Source organism: Rattus rattus, chromosome 9, assembly GCF_011064425.1.
Source record: "Rattus rattus isolate New Zealand chromosome 9, Rrattus_CSIRO_v1, whole genome shotgun sequence".
NCBI classification, from domain to species: domain Eukaryota; kingdom Metazoa; phylum Chordata; class Mammalia; order Rodentia; family Muridae; genus Rattus; species Rattus rattus.
Genome location: NC_046162.1, coordinates 67,376,034 through 67,395,008, shown reverse-complemented (window position 1 = coordinate 67,395,008; position 18,975 = coordinate 67,376,034). Strand labels below are relative to the sequence as shown.

The 18,975-nt window shown below is 52.6% G+C and overlaps 2 protein-coding genes across 2 annotated transcripts; both read right to left on the bottom strand.

The window, feature by feature from the left end:
• Nucleotides 1-1,098: 1,098 nt before the first annotated feature.
• Nucleotides 1,099-18,071, bottom strand: St6galnac2 (ST6 N-acetylgalactosaminide alpha-2,6-sialyltransferase 2). The gene is made up of 9 exons (XM_032913388.1): nt 17,744-18,071; nt 13,939-13,999; nt 9,920-10,094; nt 9,202-9,370; nt 8,476-8,614; nt 5,953-6,056; nt 4,066-4,149; nt 2,118-2,217; nt 1,099-1,381 (listed from the first exon to the last, which is right to left on the bottom strand). Exons 1-9 carry the CDS (start codon nt 17,863-17,865, stop codon nt 1,214-1,216), a joined length of 1,122 nt encoding a protein of 373 aa, XP_032769279.1. The 5' UTR covers nt 17,866-18,071; the 3' UTR covers nt 1,099-1,213.
• LOC116909717 (pollen-specific leucine-rich repeat extensin-like protein 2) lies at nt 4,150-5,824 on the bottom strand. The gene has a single exon (XM_032913389.1). It carries the CDS (start codon nt 5,017-5,019, stop codon nt 4,150-4,152), a length of 870 nt encoding a protein of 289 aa, XP_032769280.1. The 5' UTR covers nt 5,020-5,824.
• Nucleotides 18,072-18,975: the final 904 nt, after the last annotated feature.

Below are 18,975 nucleotides of genomic sequence, written 5' to 3'. Positions count from 1 at the left end.
CTCAGCCTCCTCCATTGGGGTTAGGGTGGCTGCCTACGTGGTTAGACTGTTAGATGCCTGAGGCTGGCCTGGTCTGCCCCGCCCCCTGCTGGGAATAAAGGATCCCCCACCACCACTCCCAGCCGCACTGGGGTGTTTAGGTCAGCAGTTTCCCTAAACCATAGAACCAACGGTCAGTTCTCAGCCTTGGGGAATTGGCCAGTGTGACGGTGCTGTTTTGAGGTATCTATCTGGCCAGCAGTCCCTAGAGGTAGCCACCCCAACCCCAGCCTTACAGTTTCGGGGCTGTATGGTGTTTTGGTTGGATGAGACTGAAAATGGCTTTGAAAGGCTCATTGGACTGCATCAGGTGCTGTTTATTGAAGCTGTGAGGTGAGGGCCTGTCACTAGTTTCCTGTTGGTGACAAGGACCGCTCCAGCAGCACTTCTCAGCGGAGACGACTTATGCGCAAGGTGGTCAGATGCCACAACCTCCCAGCTGTGGTGCTAGGTGCTCATAGCCTTGGGTCTTGGTGCATGAGCCACCAAGTCTGTCCTGAGTGCCACCACAGCCCTTCCCACCAGACATACCACCTTGCAGTTTGTGTCTTCTACTCTACCAACACACACAAAAGACAAAATGGTCATCCATCACTTACCCTATTATCTACCCTCAAACTACATTCTGCCTCTGGTTCTCATCCTCTCTCGGAGGTTGGGTGGGGGGGCAGGAGGGTCATGTTCTTAGAAACGCGTAATGTGTCCTAGGTTGAATGGCTTTGGCATTTGGGATGCAACCTGCCATTGGTTTCAGCTGGGGCGCAACCTGCCATTGGTTTCAGCTGGGGCGGGTGTCTGTTCCACTGGTCACTGGATACCACTGAGGGGTTCCATTAATGTTCCTAGTCGCTCCAGACCAGGTGCTGGCTTTGAACTACTTAGCTCTGAAATGTGCCTGCCTCTTTGCTGGTGAGGGTCACTGTCTCATATGGGGAGGGTTTATGATCTGTTTACAACAGATCCTACAAAGCAGTCTGCCTTCCCTTGGCTAAGACTTGGAAGAGCTGTCTTGTCGCGTGACGGTGTCGTGCATTGAACAGGCTCTGGTATTGGGATGGGTCTTGTCTCAATACCCTCTGTTGGGAAGCGGAGGGCCAAGGGGAGTCTTGCTTCTTCCAAAGGTTGAAAGGTCAGGAAAAGTGCTTTTGAAGCACAGACATCGGACACTTTGGGGTCAGCGTTGGTACAGCCAGAGGATGCCGGCGTTGTGCAGATCTCGCCATAGCGCAGCTTCCAGGGACAGATCATGGTTTGCGTAGAATATCAGTGGTTTCTTCTCTCGTTCGAAATAGTGGTCTGAGTACTTCTGGTAGTTGTTAGTGATGAATCCGTAGGCACTAACCTAGGCGAGGACAGCCACAGTTAGTGTTCATTGACTTGAGATAAAGAGTGTGCCTGTCCCCAAGCAGGTCCCCTTGTAAAGATGGGGGGTGCACATAGAGAGCTCCACACAGGCCCTGTGCCCTTGGTACACATTCTCAAAGGTGAGTCCTAACCTAACCCCTTGCAACCAGAGGTGTGGTGTAGTCAGTAGTTAGTAAGAGCCGGGTTTGGAACTTAAGTGTGACTCAGCCGTCAACCAGGGCTACCATGACAACAGTCAAGAGACCTCTGCATTAGAGTAGCTGAAATGTCCAGGACCTGGGTGGTGTCTAACCTCCACCCACCTCACGCCTTTACAGGGACCACACCACAGCCTTTTTATTTTTTCTTAAGGTCCTGAGGCTTGAACCTAGGCCCTCATGTTTGCCTCATTTGCATTCCAACGCTTGCCTTTGAAAACTCACTCAGCCTGCCTCTGCCCCCTTGCACGGCACCGGACAAGAACCTACCAGGAACCTTTTACCAGTTTCAAATTTTTTGATGTGGAAGGCTGAACCTGGTGTCTCAGGCCAGCTCTGGGATGTCCCCAGCCAGTTCTGAGAGTTGGCTTTTAGAAGATTTGTTTGGCCAGTGACTCCTTAAACACCACAAAGGAGGGAAGGAGGAAGGGAAGGCGTGGGAGCCGAGGCTGGGCTGACCCAGAACCCACCCTCCTGGTTAACAGGCCGCAGGGAGTTCTGTTGACGGCCCCCTACCTGGTCACAGGCGTGCAGGGCTGTCAGCAATATGAGCGCTCCTGTGCTAGGCATGTACATGTCTCCAAAACGTGTGTTGATCAACTTGGATTTCAGAAACCTGCGAGGGGATCAGAAAGGGTAAAACCCGAGAAGGGGCTTGAGAGAGTTCATAACAGCCCTTATCACAGAGCGTGACCACCCAGTGGATGCCCAGAACCCAGGGGAAACAGGGTGTAGCAGCATGTACCTGCAATCCCAACTGCCCTGTGGTGAGAGGAGGCAGACAGCAATCCCACAAGCTCAAAAAGGTCAGTTAGCCTGGTGAATGCTACATAACCTAACCTCCACAGGCTGCGGCTTCCGTGTCTTTTCTTTTTTCTTTTTTTTTTTTTAAAGGAAGACTGGCATAATAGCTTGGTCCAAGACCTGAAGGCATCCATATTAAAGATTCCTTTTTCTTTTTCTTTTCTTTTTTTTTTTTTTTTTTGGTGCTGGGGACCGAACCCAGGGCCTTGCGGTTGCTAGGCAAGCGCTCTACCACTGAACTAAATCCCCAACCCTATTTTTATTTTTAATGTAAGTACACTGTCGCTGTCTTCAGACACACCAGAAGGGCATCAGATCCCATTACAGATGGTTGTGAGCCACCATGTGGTTGCTGGGATTTGAACTCAGGACCTCTGGAAGAGCAGTCAGTGCTCTTATCCGCTGAGCCATCTCTCCAGCCCCATGTCTTTCTCTCCATGTCTTTTCTTCCATGTCTTTTGGGCCTCCAAAGTTTTTTTGTGTGGGGGAGGGGTGTTATTTGTTGGTCTCCCCAACCCCCCAAGATATAGTTTCTCTATTGGTTGTCCTGGGACTCGCTTTGTAGACCAGGCTGACCTTGAACTCGGAGATCCACCTGCCTCTGCTTCCCCAGTACTGGGATGAAGAGTGCGCCACCACACCCAGACCTCCCCACAAAGGTTTAAAGACCCGAAGAAGACACTCAAGTGTTGAGTCTTTAGACCATGCTATCCACTCAAACAGGCAGGAATAGTTTAGAACTGGGCCCTTCTACCCCAACCAGTTCTCTTTAGAGAAACCACAAGGGGACGCCTAAGTGTGAACGTTTGGCTGAGCGACTCCCCATCTCCCAACCCACAACTGCTGTCTTCTACCATGGTATCTTCAATGCTTGGACACACAGAGATTGCCTCTCTAACCTGAGACCGAAGCTTCTCCCCACCCTCTCTCCCCCATCCCCCGTGGCCAGTAGGAATCGCGGATGATCAGGGAGCACACCCAGATCCTAGCTCTGGGCTCATGGGTGTGATGGTCCTGACCTCGACCTGGATTTGGCACTCAAGCTCACGGGGCTTCTGCTGGCCTCCCTCCCGCTACTGCCCGGACCACTTTCTTCTGAGGCGTTGGCCTTTGTGATGTAGGCTAGGTTCTCTACTGTGAGATGGCTAGCATTGGGCATCACTGCTGGACCTGCGCACTGGAGGACGTTTGGCAGATCCTTGCCTTCACCTACTAATGTCATGCTGTCCATGACAACCAAAATATGTCCTGACAGAACCAAATCACCCACCCTAAGTACTGTACTGGGAACCATGAACAAGGAGAGAGGCATGGAAGCCAAGGGAGCAAGAGAAGGTGTCTCTTCCCCTTGGTTCTTCCGCCAGTGACTTTTGATGGGGGGTTGATTTTTAACACCCAACACCGCTGTGCATCTTCTGGCTTTGTGAAGCTTCCTTGTTTATCTTGTGCTGAACCTGTCCCCCCTATTACCACCTCCGTCAAGATGGGAAAGCAGACAGTGAATGAAACCACAGGCTTTCAGTGGGAGCTCAGTACAGGTTCTGTCTCTGCGTATAGTGAAGCTGGCCCAGCACCCTGGATGTGTGGGGTCCATTAAAAAAGGGAAAAGAGGGGATGTTGGTTCCCCATCTCCCACTCCATCCCCACGCATCCCCCATACCTTCCTGTCAGGTAGCCGATGAAGTCCGGATGCAGGAGCTTGAATTTACTGGCAGAGGTTTCCGGTCCAAAATAGATGTGAGGCCTAGGTCCCACGATAGAAATGGACAGAGCGCCCAGCACCATCGTATTGAAGGGAGAGTGAGGGTAGTGTTAAGCGCCTGTGATAGCGATAGGGCCGGGGCTGGGAGTAGAAGCGCGAGAACGGGGTATAGAAGGTGGCTGGTAGGACCGACGGTACGACGTGCGGCTTCCCCTTCAGCAGGACCTCCGTCGGTGGAGTGTAGGAGAGGGAGGATGGGGGTATGAACAGGGCTGGGGGTGTGGGATAGGAGCACTGGGACTGGGGAACGTGGGGGGGAGGTGGCAGGAGGGGGAAGTAGAGAGAGTCGGGAGGTGGTGGTGGTGGCTGCCTGGTTTGCTGGGCCTGGCATGGGAAGGGGCAGGGGAAGCACCGATTTTGTGGAAGAGGTGCTGTAGGGGGCTGGAAATAGGGTGGCTCTTTCATGAAACGTGGCACATAGGGGGCGATGTAGGAAGGGATGGAACGAATGGGACCAATGGCAGGCCCGATGTAGGAGGCTGAGGCGGCAGGGCTATGGGAAGGGGACCTGGTAACGGTCACCGAGGGTGTCAGGGAAGGGTTTCGAGAGAGGGATTTTAGACCAGTCTGGGAGGGAGATTTGGAGGCTGGAGGGGTAGGAACCTGAGCAGACCCTCTGGGCACATGCTGGACATGGGGACTCGGAGACTGGGAGGAAGCTCGGGAGGAAGGCTGAGAGGCAGCTGGGGTAGGGTTGTGAGAGGTTGGGCGGGAAGCCCCCCGGGTGGGGGAAGGGGAAGGGGCTGAGCCTCCAGAGCTTAGGGGGAGCTGCTGATTATCAGCGTGGTTAGATCGGGACTGGGATGGGGACTGGGTTGGGGACGGATTAGGGGTATGGGAGGGGGAGCTCATTGGTGTTAGGGAGGCTTATGTCCACCCGGGACTCTGAAGCAGTTCCCCAAGGTCGCATTCCCAAAACATCACAGAACCCATCCTCAGTCCTTATGACCTAGAGCAACGCTAGGGAACAATTGTTAGGTAATCACAGGGTGGGGGTGGGGCACCCAGCAGGGGCTAGCCTGGGTTCTGTCCTATCACCCATTAAGAGCTCCTCCAAAGCTGCCCTTTGAGAGAATGGGTCATTAGGTCCCAAGAACCATGAGAGGGGTTTGGTTTTCTGGCCAGGGCAGTGGCTTAAGTTTCCAAGGCACAAGACACTAAGAGGAGTTCAGGCAAGGGCTCAGTTGAGGATCCAAAAAGCTGGAGTCATCTGACATCCAGGAAGTGGGGAGGAGGACTCGGCACCCTCTGTTCTCAACTCTCTGGACCTAGCCTAGGGAGCCAGTGTTCCTGACCTACCAGGATCAGTGATGTGGATACTAGGCCGAGCTCTCTCTGTTTCCAGAGCCCTGTGTTAAGTGGGCCAGCGGCCCTGTTGCTTGTCTGTCTAGCAGGACAGCAGGACAGCAGCTTACAGTCGAGGGGCCAGGGCTGCATGGGCCCCAGCCACCTGACAAATCTGCCTTTAGTTTTAATGGTGACACTTCAGGTAGCCAAGAATTACCTCTTCATTCACTGGACAGAGTCCCATGATTCCCATGGCCCACTCCACCCAGAGGCTCCCCGAAGACGACACCCACTATTAGCTAGATTATAATCCCCTGTGCTAAGTTATGTTGAATATTTAGGGATTACTGAATTCTGAGGAGAGTTTTCCCATCACACACCCTCTGATCATTAGCTGCTCCATCCAGCCAGGGGTCCTCAGAACAAGGGGACATAGCTCATGTGTCCCCTGGCCCCAAATGTCACAGGCTCACACAGTCCAGTCAGCCGCTTGCTCACCTGTCCCCTTTATCTGGTCCTTCTGGAACAGGCACACCCAGAATGGCAGATCTCAGCATCAGGTAATCCCGGATGCTTGAGGGGATGAAGATGTAGCGCAGGTCCTGTAGGGGCATCATGCAAGGCCACCTTCAACTCCAGAGAAAAGTCCTCTGTCCCATCTCCCTACTGAAGCTTGTGAAGGGTCCCTTACCAAGCTGCGTTCCCACTGGGAGGTTCCTGGGTGGTTTCACTGAAAGGCTCACAGAGCTTTAATGTCCCTCCCCATAAGAGGTGACCCATGATTGCCACTCCCTTGAGGACTGGCTAGACACGTGACTAACACATAAAAACTTTCCTTGTGTTTTTTGATATTTGTTTTAAGACAGGGACTCATGTAGTTCAGGCTAGTCCCAAAACTCCCAACACAGCCAAGGAACTCTGGTCCTTTTGCCCCCGATCCTCCTACCAGAGTCTAAAACTAGAATATAGATGGCCAGAGAGCTGGCTCAGTGGTTGTGAGCACTTGATGCTCTCCCTGAGACCTGGATTGGGCTCCCAGCACCCATACGGTGGTTCATAGCTCCATGACAATCCAAAGTCCTTTGGCCTCTGCGAGTGTCAAGTATGCATATGGTACACAGACAGACGCACAGACAAGTTTCTAAGGCACCAGACACTGAACGCGCAGCTCTGGAAACAGAGCTCGGCCTGGTATCCACATCACTGATCCTGGTAGGTAGGCATCCTGCCCAGGAGCCAGGAACACTGGCTCCCTAGGCTCAGTCCAGAGAGTTGAGAACAGAGGGTGCCGAGTCCTCCTCCCCACTTCCTGGATGTCAGATGACTCCAGCATTTTGGATCCTCAGGCAAAATACACTCGGTCTTGAAGACTCAGTCATAAGAAGTTCATGGTTCCCTTGCTCCACCTGGATTGCTCAATCTGGGGAAGGGTCTTGTCGTGAGGACTCTTGAGGGATTTCCAGAAGAGCCCAGGTGGAAGGCCTGGCTTTCCTGTGACACCCCACTCCCTCCCCGCTTTTGGAGGAAAGCAGTTTACTGCTGGAGAGGGCTTGAGAGGACCAATCCCTAGGCCACTCCCAAATTCCTGACACTGACTTGGGATGATAAAACGGGTCGACGTACTCCCACAGAGACGCCATGACTGTGTTTCTGGTCTCTCACAAACTAAAAGCTTCCACAGTGGCAACTCAGTTTATGCCGAGGACAGTTCTGAATGTCCTGAGCAGAGGTAGACACGTCTAGAAACATGGCCCATCCCTTTCTAGGCCCTTACGGAGATCTCTCTCACTCTGAATGTGGCACCCAGAGAGATCAGGGCAGAAAGTATGTATTACGGCCAGTGAGTGTGGAGGGAAGATGCAGGGCAGAGAGTTTCAAGGCTGGCTCTGGCATGTGGGACTCAGCCTCTGTGCCTCAGTTTCCTACACGAAGCTCTGGTGAGGGTTCAAGAGGACCCATATCAGTCTTTGGGGGTAGTCTGGGGGCATGGAAACATCTCCAGAGGGCCTACATCTGAGTAATTCCAATTGAATGCTTTGGACATGTTCCCAACACCCCCTGCACTCCTCTCTGACAGTCTTATTGTATAGACCTGGCTGACCTGGATCTTGCTACGTAGATCAGGCTGGCCTCAAAAATCACACAGATCTACTTGCCCCTGCCCTCTAAGTGCTGTGACTAATGGTGCAGAGTACCCTGCTTGGCAAACCTCTCACTTGCCCTTAACTCTGCCACCGGAAAACAGAGATGATGATTTCACAGGCACTGACAGTGATACTTAGCTCCCTGCCCTCTAACACTCCATGCTCTATAACCCTGAACAGAGGAGGTACCCGATAAATGCCCTCGAGCTGTGAGTAGATAAGCAACTCTGAGGTGGGCACTCTAGGTTTGAACCTTGGGCTGTCTGCTGACTTGCCTCCAGAAGGATACTGAGGCTTCAGTCTCCTCCCCAGTGAAGTGGGGTTCACAGAGTGCCCGTTTATATTCAGTAAATATTAACCCCTTCTGGGATTCCCATGCCTCAGAGGCAGCCCCGAGCCAATAGAAAGAACAGGGAAGTGTCCAGCAGATCTGCCTGCCTTTGGTTATACTGTCTACCTCAGGTGGCCAAGATCTTTCTACTTTTTCTTTTCCTTCCTTCCTTCCTTCCTCCCTTCCTTCCTTTCTTCCTTCCTTTCTTCCTTCCTCCCTTCCTTCCTTCTTCTTTTCTTCCTTTATTTTTTGGTTTTTGTTTTGTTTTTGAGTCAAGGTCTCTCTATGTAGCCCTGGATATCCCAGAACTCACTATGTAGATCAGGATGGTCTTAGACTCACAAAGATCTGCCTGCCTCTGCCTTGGGCATACTGGGATGGAAGGAGTGTGCCTTTGGCCACCCAGATGGTGGCCAAGATCTTAACGCTACCCAGCCATCCACTGGACAGAGTCTGTGAACCCCAAAGCCCTCCTCATACAAGGGTTCCTAAGAAGACAGTGCCCACCACCGTCAGCCACCATGGTTCATCCATTGCTGGCCTCACCTGCCCTTGCGGCACAGAGGTGAAGCCCAGTTTGGAGTAGGAGATGAGCGAGTTCTTCATGGTGTTCACGGTGAAACCGTAGAAGGAGGTCTTAGTGCCCACGTCGAGCTCAAAGCCTTTGGTTATGGCGCCATTGAGTCTGGCCCCAGCAGAAACCTATCAGTGTCTTTGTGGGAACACCACACTGGCTGGCTGACTTCCACCTCCACGGCCCTGTGTCACTAGTCCCCATCCCTCTGGTTTGTACTGCCCCCTTGCCCATGAGAATATCTGTTTGGGGGTCTAGCCTGATCTTCACCTCTTGGGTCCTTAAGGGATGCTCTCTTTACACAGAGCACCTGCGTTCTGACTTCAGGATTGGCTGGTACCTGGCTTAGACCAGCAGCTCTCAACCTTCCTGATGTGTTGACGCTTTAATGCGGCTCCCTCATGCCGTGGGGACCCCCCCCCACCGTAAAATTTTCACCACTACTTCCTGACTGTAATTTTGTCACTCTTATGAATCGTAACACTAATATCTGTGTTCTCCGATAGTCTTAGGTGACTCCTGTGACAAGGCTCTTTGACCCCCTGCCCCAAGGGGTCACGACCCACAGGTTGACCATCCTAACTGCTGAGCCGCCTTGGGCTGGCAGCCACCTTGGCCCCGGTCTCTGGGCAGATGTTCCCTCAGGGCTAGCAGAATGAGGGCTGACCACCCAGCTCCCCGGCCCCTGTCCTCATTACCTGAAGACATAGTCGTGCGCATCGATTTTCTGACCCTGCCGGGACCCATTCAGAATTCCTCCATTACCCACCACGGCACAGCTGATACAGCTCAGGGGTAGTTTCCCGGAAGCACCAAACAGCTCTGCGCTCTCCGGGTCCTTCAGAAGTGTCAGGGTAGAGGCAATGACTGTGGGCAAGGGGGAGCCATGAGGAGCAAGCCGTCCCTTGGCTTGGGACCTGTGTTACGGAGACAGTCCTAGGGAGCACAGGGACAATGTGGGCAGTGCATGTGTGTAGTGGGGATAGAGAAAGGTTGCGGGAAGCTTAGGAGGCTTGAATATCTAGAATAACTGGTTTTCTAGGACTGGGTACACTCCAAAAGAAAAGAATTCAAGGCATGGGGGTGGGCCCGACGGTGGTGGTTGATGTCAGCGGCTACAGTGGTATCACGAAGGCCCTTAAACCTCTGATGTCAGACTACCACTCAACACTGGTCATTCCCCATGCTAGGGAGACCCCGAGGGAGTGAGGGTGACTGAGCGAGGGAATCCCAACTTAGTCCTGGCTGCTTGGATGAAGGAGGAAAGGGAAGGCAGGGGTCATGCACGGAAGAGCCCACAAGGCTTTCCAGTGATACTGTGAAGGCAGCCAGGGTTGGGATACAGAAGGACCCACAGTGGGAAGAAGGGGCTGGCTGAGGGAGAAGGTAGGGGAGAGGCAACAGGTAGCAGGTTACCTTTACGGGAGAGCCCCTGCCATCCGTAGGGGACTTTGTGCTGACTCAGATTATCCCACAGCTCTTGAGTGAAGAGGCCATCCCACAGAAGCACTGGGGTGGAGAGGTCAAACAGGCCCCGGAAGCGATGGTCCTTCTGAATGGCCAGGGATAGCGAGTGTTGGCAGGATCGGCTCTGGGAAGGAGGAAGAGGAGAGGGCTAAACCCATAGGTATGGGCCGAGAGTGTATCTCCCTGGGAGCCTACAGACCTCACTGGAGAGTTCAGGAGGGTGAGTTTCCCTCATCCCTCTAGATGGGGCCATCTCTGAATCTTTCTGCTGAGATTGCCCGTGACCCAGCAGCCTGATAGGGACAGGGAACGTTCTGGATTTAGCCTGGTCAGCCAGCCCTTCCTTGCATCAGCAGATCTGGCTTCATATTCCTTCACATCCACGTAGGCAAACTTTGGGTTCTCTGCAACCAGTGAATCAGTGGATTCAAGCCTGGTAGGGGATTGTCCGATCCCAGTCCTACCTCCTGCTGGGAAGGATTAGGGTTACAGCTGCCCGCCATCCCCTGGCTTCCTGTGAGAACCTTAAACAACATGGCCTGATGTGCCATTCGGATAACTTTGTCCCCAGTTGGTGGAGCCAACCACCGAGAGCATTTGGACCACAAGAGCTCTGTCCTTTATCGGTTAACCCCGCAGACGCACGCACTAATAGTTTGATGGCAGCCCGGCATGGTGACACAGATCTTTAATCCCAACATTCCGGAAGCAGAGGCCAGGAGGATCTCTGCCAGTTTTAGGCTAGCCTAGTCTAAATATGGAATTCTAGGATAGCCAGGGCTACATAGAGAGACCATGTCTCAAGACACCAATACTACTAAAACTAATGATAAAAATTTGATGACATCATCGGGAGATGGTGGAAACTTCTCAGTCGAGGCCTTGCTGGAGGACGTTGGTCACTACACGTTTCGGGGGATCTATCTTGTCCCAGGGTCCCCTTGTGTCCTCCTACCATGCTTACTGGCTGCCACGATACAACTGGCTCTGTCATCTGCCATCTCCCATGATGCTTTGCCTTTAGAAACAACCTATCTAAGTGCCCACGAAACCGCGAGCCAATGTAACTTTTCTTCCTTTGAGGTTGTTCTCTCAACAGTCTGTCACATCCACGGAAAACCTAGTACATCTACCTTGTGTGGAAATAAGATATTTGTGGATGCCACGAGAATAAGGCCTTAGGGGCATAGGCTAGCCCTAAATCTACTACCCAGGCTCCTGTGTGGAGATGGAGTGATACCAAGCCAAGCCAAAGATAGAAGCAGACTAGGGCGGTTTGAGAACCTCTGAATGTAAGGTCCCCTGGTGTGTCCTCTGGCTTTCAGAACCAGTGGAGAGTTGATTTCTAGTGGTGGTGGTGGGGGTTGTTTTGTTTTGGTTTGCTTGGCTTTGTTTGTTCTTTTGCTAATGGTATATTTGCATGTGTTTTCACATCCTAGAGCCGTGGTCCCACAGACAGCTACAGGCCTCAAATCACCCCTGGAGTTGGAGTTCCAGGAGGTTAGGAGTGAGCTATCTGATAAAGGTACTGGAGACCAAACTTTGGGGGGTGGCGGTGGCAGGGAGAAAGCAGAATCCCCTCACAGTCCCAAACTGTTGTTTTAAGTCACCTGGCCTGCGCCCCCAGTTGTGGGAGCCGCAGGAAACAGGACCTCACTTCTGCACTCAGGGCCCTGCAGGAAAGTAGGGTTTTTAGCCGGCTCCGAAGTATCCAGTCTCAGCCTGGATGTGGGGGTAAGACTGGGCTCTGCTACATCTGAATAAGCTTCTTTGTTAAGCCCCTGATCAAAGGACAGGGCAGGAAATGGTCGTACAGTGGTTTCTGCTATCAAGCAACACATGAGCATCCCACACTGTGCAGAGAGGATGCAATTCAACCCACAACGCATGTGGGGGGAGACGTGAGGATGAGGGGCGTGACGCTGAGAACGTTGTCAGTGGTGCATTAAACCAGAGGCAGACACGGATGTTAGAAAGCCACACTTGTGATCCACAGCTGAGGAATACACGACTTTGGCCTAAACCATGACACCCTTCCTTGGGAAGACTGGAGGTTTGCTTGTGGACAGCGGCGTCTCGGGGTGGGTGTAAGCTCTCAGTAAGGGTCAGCAGAGTGGCAGAAAGGGGTTGCCTGGCATCAGAAGGGACGATGCAAGTGGGTGATCCCTGACACAGGGAGACAGCTGATTTTGTATAGTCCCGCGTGGTGCAGTGTGTCTGGTACATTTATCTAGCTATCCTGCACCGTCCTCACCAACAGATGATAAACCAGGCACACTCCAGCTCAGAGGAAGTCCTTGGTCTAAGCCATCAGTAAATCCCTCTTTCTGATCCACGCTGTGGGAGTTTGTGGCTTCCTTTCCATCAATAACTCCCCAATAAAAGACCTTCTATGCAACCCAAGGTGTGTCTGCCTGTCTTTCTTTGGTCTCTAGGTACCTACCTCATGCATTAAGATGGGCTTGTCCCCATTTTAGAGTGCCTTGCTACCTGTGTTCAAAAGTCACTACCGATGTCTGTTTTAAACTAGCTGAGACTACACATCAATTAGCACCAAGCAGAAAACCTGTTGGAAATTTCAAACTGGCCTGGCCCAAGCTCTCAAGACAGCTAAAGCCTCTTCAGCTGCTTACCACGTGCCCTGGACCTGTTCCGAATACGGCTCTCCCTCATCACCTGCCCGGAACCACTTGTGCTGTCTCCTAATGACCGGTCTATCATCACTGACCTCTTGAACACAAGGGCATCTTTTCTCCCTGAACCACCCAAACCTCAGTGAACTCATCCAAGTCCAGTCTCCTAGGCACTGAAAGCTGTGCGGAAGCCTGACTGAATCCAGAAAAGAAACAAGCATTCCCCAGTTCAACCAGTATGGGGAGCTGGGAAGGCTGTATATTATCCAGTATCCGGCCAGTCCTGGGGTCAGATCAGAACTCTCATCCGGGTGGCACCGATTACTGCTGAGTGGGTCTGGGTAAAGCATCTAACTGCTCTGTGCCTCAGTTTCCCCTGTAGAATAGCTCAGCACTATTTACCGCTTTCCTGAACCTTGAGAAAGAAACGGCACATCAGGTATCCGGCTTAGGGTATTGGACCAGAGTCCCTAAGACCCTTGAAGCAAACACGGGGCGTTTCCCAGATGGTGACTACTCTTCAGTGAGCGAGCAAACTGTGACTTATAAGTAGTTTTTAGAGAAATAGAGTAAAGAATCCATTCAACACAAAGATACAGCTTTAAGGAGCTGGAATGATGGCTGGGTGGGTACGAGTGTATTGCTTTTACAGCTTTTACAGAGGACCAGGGTACGGTTCCCCGAGTCCCCTCTGGATGACAGGTAACTGCCTGTAATCCCAGTTCTAGTGGATCCTACATTTTTTTGTATATCTGTACACACCTGGTGCATGTGCACACACACAAGCAAGCACATATACACTACTAAGGGCAAATATTAGCAAATTAACAAAAATAAGATTAATTTTTAAAAAGGGAGATAATTTAAAGGTCCTCGAGTGATGATGACTCAGCGGTGAAGGACATTTACTGCTCTTGCAGAAGACCTGAGTTCAGTTCCCGGCACCCACCCATGACTGCCTGTAACTCCAGCTCCTGTGGGTTCTGCTGCCTGTATCCTCTGTAACACGTGTACTCACACACACATACACGCACAAACGCACACGTGTGCACACACACATACACACACAGTTAAAATAAGGACACAAGACTCCCGAGAACGTTCCAGCTGACTACAGCCCGGGGGTACTAATCTACCCGCTATTTTCTGCTGGGTTACAAGAAACACTAGTGGTCGGATCTAAGATGTCTTGAGAAGATGTTTACCTCTATGCGGCTGGAAGTACAAACAGATCATACCCAGAAGCCTCAGGAATGTCTTGTTTGTTTTCTCCTCGTCTCCTCCCCTCCCAGCTAGAACACGCTCAGACTGCCCCAGAGTGGTAGATCACTGTACCTTTCTGTTTTCCGAATTCGGTGCCTTGGGCTCAAAGAATGCTCTAGGCGTCGTGGTGCTCCTGTGGGGAAAGGCAGAGGTAAAGTGAGGGTCCACCCAGCACCTTAGAAGCTTCTAGACTGATCTCCTCAACTTTGAGACCGACCAAACACCAGGGTTCCCAAGATGTTTCTTTGATCTTTGTTCTGGACCATGGCTCCCTCTTTGGATGTACATTCACATTCTGGATGTGCTCACATTCTGGCCAGCCCCAGAAACCAAGAGACCAAGTGAGTCTCTCGGCAAGGGGCAGAAATGTGGGGTTTATAGGAAATGTGGGGTGGTTAAAATATGAAAACGTAAAACAGGAAATTGTATCTGAGAGGTCTCCTTCCAGAACCCCAGGGGTGAGTGTAGCAGTAAATGCCTTAACTTGACTATTTAGGAGATGGGGGCAAAAGGATCAAGAGTTCAAGGCCACCCTCTACTATTTAGGTTTGAATGGAGGGTGAGCGGGTGGCACAGAAGCCTGGGGAACAGTCCTTGGGACTGAGAGGCCATGGTGTCTTGCTCCTCCAGTGGAGTCTGTTCACTGGTGCGTGTGAATCTCGGTTTTGGCCTCTGTACAACAGTACCTGGATCACCTGGTTGTTGGAAGGGGCCCAAGAGTACAGCTAAATTACCCAACGTGAGAAGGCCTTCTAAATGCCAGCCATTGTCCGTAAGGGAGAAAGACGAGGGATCTCCTATCTCTCTATCAGTCTCTTCTAAAGGGATGCAAGAGGGACAGGGACGCTCACAAGTCCTGGGCACTATGATACCTCAGGGCAGAGGGGGAGAGCAGAGGGAGCCTGTTCAGAGGACGGTGGCCAGATGCTCCACTCCTTTATTACCCCAGCAGCATCCCGGAGGACTTGGGACCTGCAGTTTTGCCTGGGAAACAAAGGTCTCCTGTTAGTCCGGAGCTGGCTGAGCCAGTGTGGAGCCTGGGATCCATGCCACCCTTTGGTTTCCCAGGTTTCTAGTAAGATCCTGGAGGGACATGGGATGATCCCTTCTCGCTCCCCCCCCCCGCCCCTCCTCCACCAGCCAGATGTCCACCCCTATAATCCTATAGCTCCTCCCTCCTCTAAGGAGGCCCTGTAGAGCCCTGCCGGTCCTGAGGTGCTGATGGAGTCCAAGCTCGCTTTTCTACCCTCCCCCCACCCTGTAGTAACTCTTGTCAGGCAGCAGGCCTTGGGACTCCAAAGGGAAACTGTCATGGGGTATTGAGAATGGGGACTCTCCAGAACCCTGGTCCCTCACCCAAGGCCTCATGGTACTTCCCAGCTTCGCTGGGTTTGGTGACTTCATAGCCCTCTCTCAGAAATCTATATTCTTCCTGCTGCCTAGGGCTCCTTAAAGGGAGGTAGGCACCGTACCCCTCTGTGAAGACTTTGCAGCCTTAGAAATAAGCACAGAAACACATGTTTTAATAAAACCAAAGGTGCCCATCAGAGATGGTGGCACCTGCTGTAATTCTAACGCTCTAGAGACAGAAGCAGAAGGATCACGAGTTCAAGGCCACCCTCAGCTATGAAGCAAGTTTGAGGCCAGTTTGAGTTTTCTGAGCTACTTACTGTCTCACAACAAAGGAACAAAGTAAGCCCAAATATATCCGGCCTAACTTAAAAAGTAAGCACGGAGCGTGTACACGTGTGCTGTGTGTGCATGGGTTCATTCATCTGCGTGTATGGACGGACACTAGGGAGGTCGTGTGGAGGTCACAGGAACACTCCAGCACCCTGGGCAGCAAGGGTGTAAGGGTCCAGTGATGGGGGAGGGGGTGTGCTGTGAGACACTGTCTTCCGGCAGGTCATGGCCACTGCCGTCCTGAACCAAAGCTGTTGCAGCTCACTGCCTGCCCTGAGCCCGCTTGAGTTGTGGCCCCACTGGTGAGCCCAGCAGGCTCCCAAAGACAGTTCCACACCCATGCCCACGCAGATCCCCGAAGAAACTCAGCAGTTCATAAAACGAAGCAAAAAAAAAAAAAAAAAAAAATCAAAGGGGCTTACTTGTAGAGAATAAAGGAGTGCTGGTGGACTGGTAGGAGTGAGTGGGAGACAAGAGGGGGAGGGGAGGGGAAAGTCATTAGAATACATTATATACAAGAACAAAATTTTCTTTCTTTCTTTTTTAAATTCCTTGGTTTTTCAAGACAAGGTTTCTTCTTCGTGTAGCCCTGGCTGTCCTGGAGCTCACTCTGCAGACCAGGCTGGCCTGGAACTCAGAGATCTGCCTGCCTCTGCCTTCTCACCACGGCCCTGATGATGTATGGAAATTTCAAAGAACAAGTTTAATTTTAAAACACTGAGCTACAAAAAGTTCCCAGATGGGAGAATTCTCTGGAACCAGAGTCTTGTGAATAGAGGACTAGATCCCCCTAAGGTGCAATGTGCCCCAGGCTCAGCCATTCTCCTATCTGATGTCATTCACAGTCCTGCTCACAGGAAGGACGCTCAGCCTCGGGCCATACTCAGAAAGCCATCTACCTTGCTGGACTACCTACCTGCTGCCTACAGCCAGGCTGAGCCCTCACCAGCCCCTTCTCCCTCACACCCGGGCTTTACTGTAGCGAAGGAACACCATCATAAACAAGGGAAAGGGTGGGCTTTTGATTTATAGCAGATTTTGTCAGGTTGTTGTTGTCTTAGTTCTAGTACTGGGGACCGAACCCCAAGACTTCATGCATGGAAGACAAGCGCTCTACCAGCTGAACTCCATCCCCAGCCCCCAAGTCAGATTCTGAAAGGAAGAAAGAGATCTCTTGAGAAGGAAAAAGGTTTTGCCAGAGTGCACTGAGGAGAGAGTGCACCTCGGGGCTTTTACCCCATTCACAAAGAACTACAGTCAACTCCGCTGAGAGAGAGCGGGAGAGACAGGAAAGGGCACGCCAGCTGGTTAGCCAATACCAAGTGGTCAGCCCTGAAAACATATGTACAAATAACATCATACAGACTGAGCAGGCTATAGTTGGGATTATATATGTCTGTGTGTATTATGTATATGCGTGTATACATGCATGTATATGTATATATATGCACATGTATATATGTATTATATATGTATATATGTTGTTTTGCATCTGATGTGTGTGCCCTTCAGCCAGACACTAAATACCCATTTTGGTCTCATGTCAGCAAGGTTTGCTCAGGAGTGTGCAAAGGTGCTAGGAGGACTCGGGCAGGCTGCTGAGGTCTCTGCCTGCTACTCTGTGCGTTCTTCTGGTCCCCCAAGCCCAGATATGGTTTGGTTTACCTCTCCGAAAGAAAGCGGAAACCCTTTGGAGGCTCCCTCAGTCAGCCAGGTGGAAGGCTCAGAACCAGTTCTGTGCTGTTCCAGATGGAGCTCGCCTTCCCCCAGGGCCATACCCAGATGCAGCTTAGCAAAGTAACTACTCAAATAATAAACAAAGATAAAAGGGAGCCAGATGCAAGTAGGCCGGAGCTCAGAGCCTGGAGTGAGCGGAGCAGGAGTTTGGCCACCTGAAGAGTAGGATAAAGTTGGAAAACAGGGGACTTGAGTCCCTACTCTAAAAGTGGATCCAGGAAGAAAGTGGTAACAGGAAGCCTCCCAATTAGGCCTGGGCAAAATTCACCAAAGACTCCAGGGTCGCCAGCGAGCTCCAGGCAGGGCAAAGGCCCAGAGTTCCAGAGGCAGCACGAGATTAAGGTGGCAAAAGGCGTGTCGCCGCTGCGAGTCACTCCACCGTGTCCGCGGGCGTCCGGAGAGCTGGGAGCGCGCGTGCCCTCCCCGCGCCCTGGGCGCAGCGCCCCGCAGCGCTTACCTGGCGGGAACCTGGGTCTCCGGGGACCCCTGCCCCGCCGAGGAGTACAGCATGAAGAGAATCCCAGAGCTGGTGGCGACGAGCAGCAACATTCGAAAGAGCCAGCGGCGCGGGAGGTCCATGCCAGCCTGGCCGGGGTGCGCCCCGTCTCCCGCCCTGCGCACTGAGGCCCGGAGCGGAGAGGATGGTCCCTGTGGGACGCGCGGAGGCGGCCGCCCTGATCTGCCCCGCCCTGCTCACGGGCCGGCCGTAGCGCGCCTCCGGGTCCTGCAGCTCCCCCCTGTGTCTTCGCCAGGCCTGAGGTCGCCGTAACTCCAGAGACGGAGCGTCACTAGGGCGGCCCCGCGAAAGGCCGTCGTGCAGCTACTGGTGGCTGGAGCCGGGAGCGCTGTTCCAGGGCTGCCCTCCAGGGACTTCGATGGCGGTCACCCCTGAGGCTGCTCTCCAAGGACAGCCACACCCCGGACGTACCTATTCCAGAATTGGGCAGGGATGTTCGGTTCTCACCGTCCAGGGCTAGCATGTGCAATGAAGGGTAGGAAGGGCACGAAGAGACAAACTGACTGAGCACCGTGCGCTTAGGGACGCCCACTTCAGGTTTCTGGACCAGAAGCGGGTTGCTGGCAGCTGTGAAGCAACCTGTCCGGCTCCCTCACAGAGGACTTGATAGGTTAAGGCTCTATTCAAAGGATGGAAAGAAGCCCCTTAGCTTAGATTTGGGGTTATAGGTGGAGGGTTCAGGTAGGGAGCCTGCCGGCCGTGGGGTGCACCGAGGGACTTAGGCGGTCATCTCTTTGTTTGGTGACTACCCATTGAGATGGAGGACGTCATGTAGGGAGCCCACGGTGATGGTTGTTACTGCTCTGTTTGGCAACATGCGAGAAAGGCCAGCTCTCTCCATCCAGTGCCCAGACTTGGCCTGAGAGGCAGAGAGACACTGAGTGGGAAAGATGGAACAGGACATCAGCGTCACCGGGGGGCTGGGGCAACTGGACTGCTTCTTGGAAGCAGAGCCTTTTCTGTCTGTGAACCATCCAGGAGGTGGTGTGTTCTTCAGTAAGCCGCGCTTTAGGCCCCAGAGCCAAGAGTCTGGGGGGTTGGGGGTGGGGTGAACCTAAGCTTTAACCTGGTCTGATAGCTGAGAAAATTGGGGTCCACCAATTGGTATCTGCCTGATGTTAGGCTTCCTAGACCCTTGGGTCTGTGGATAAGAGTAGCTCTTCAAAGTCTTC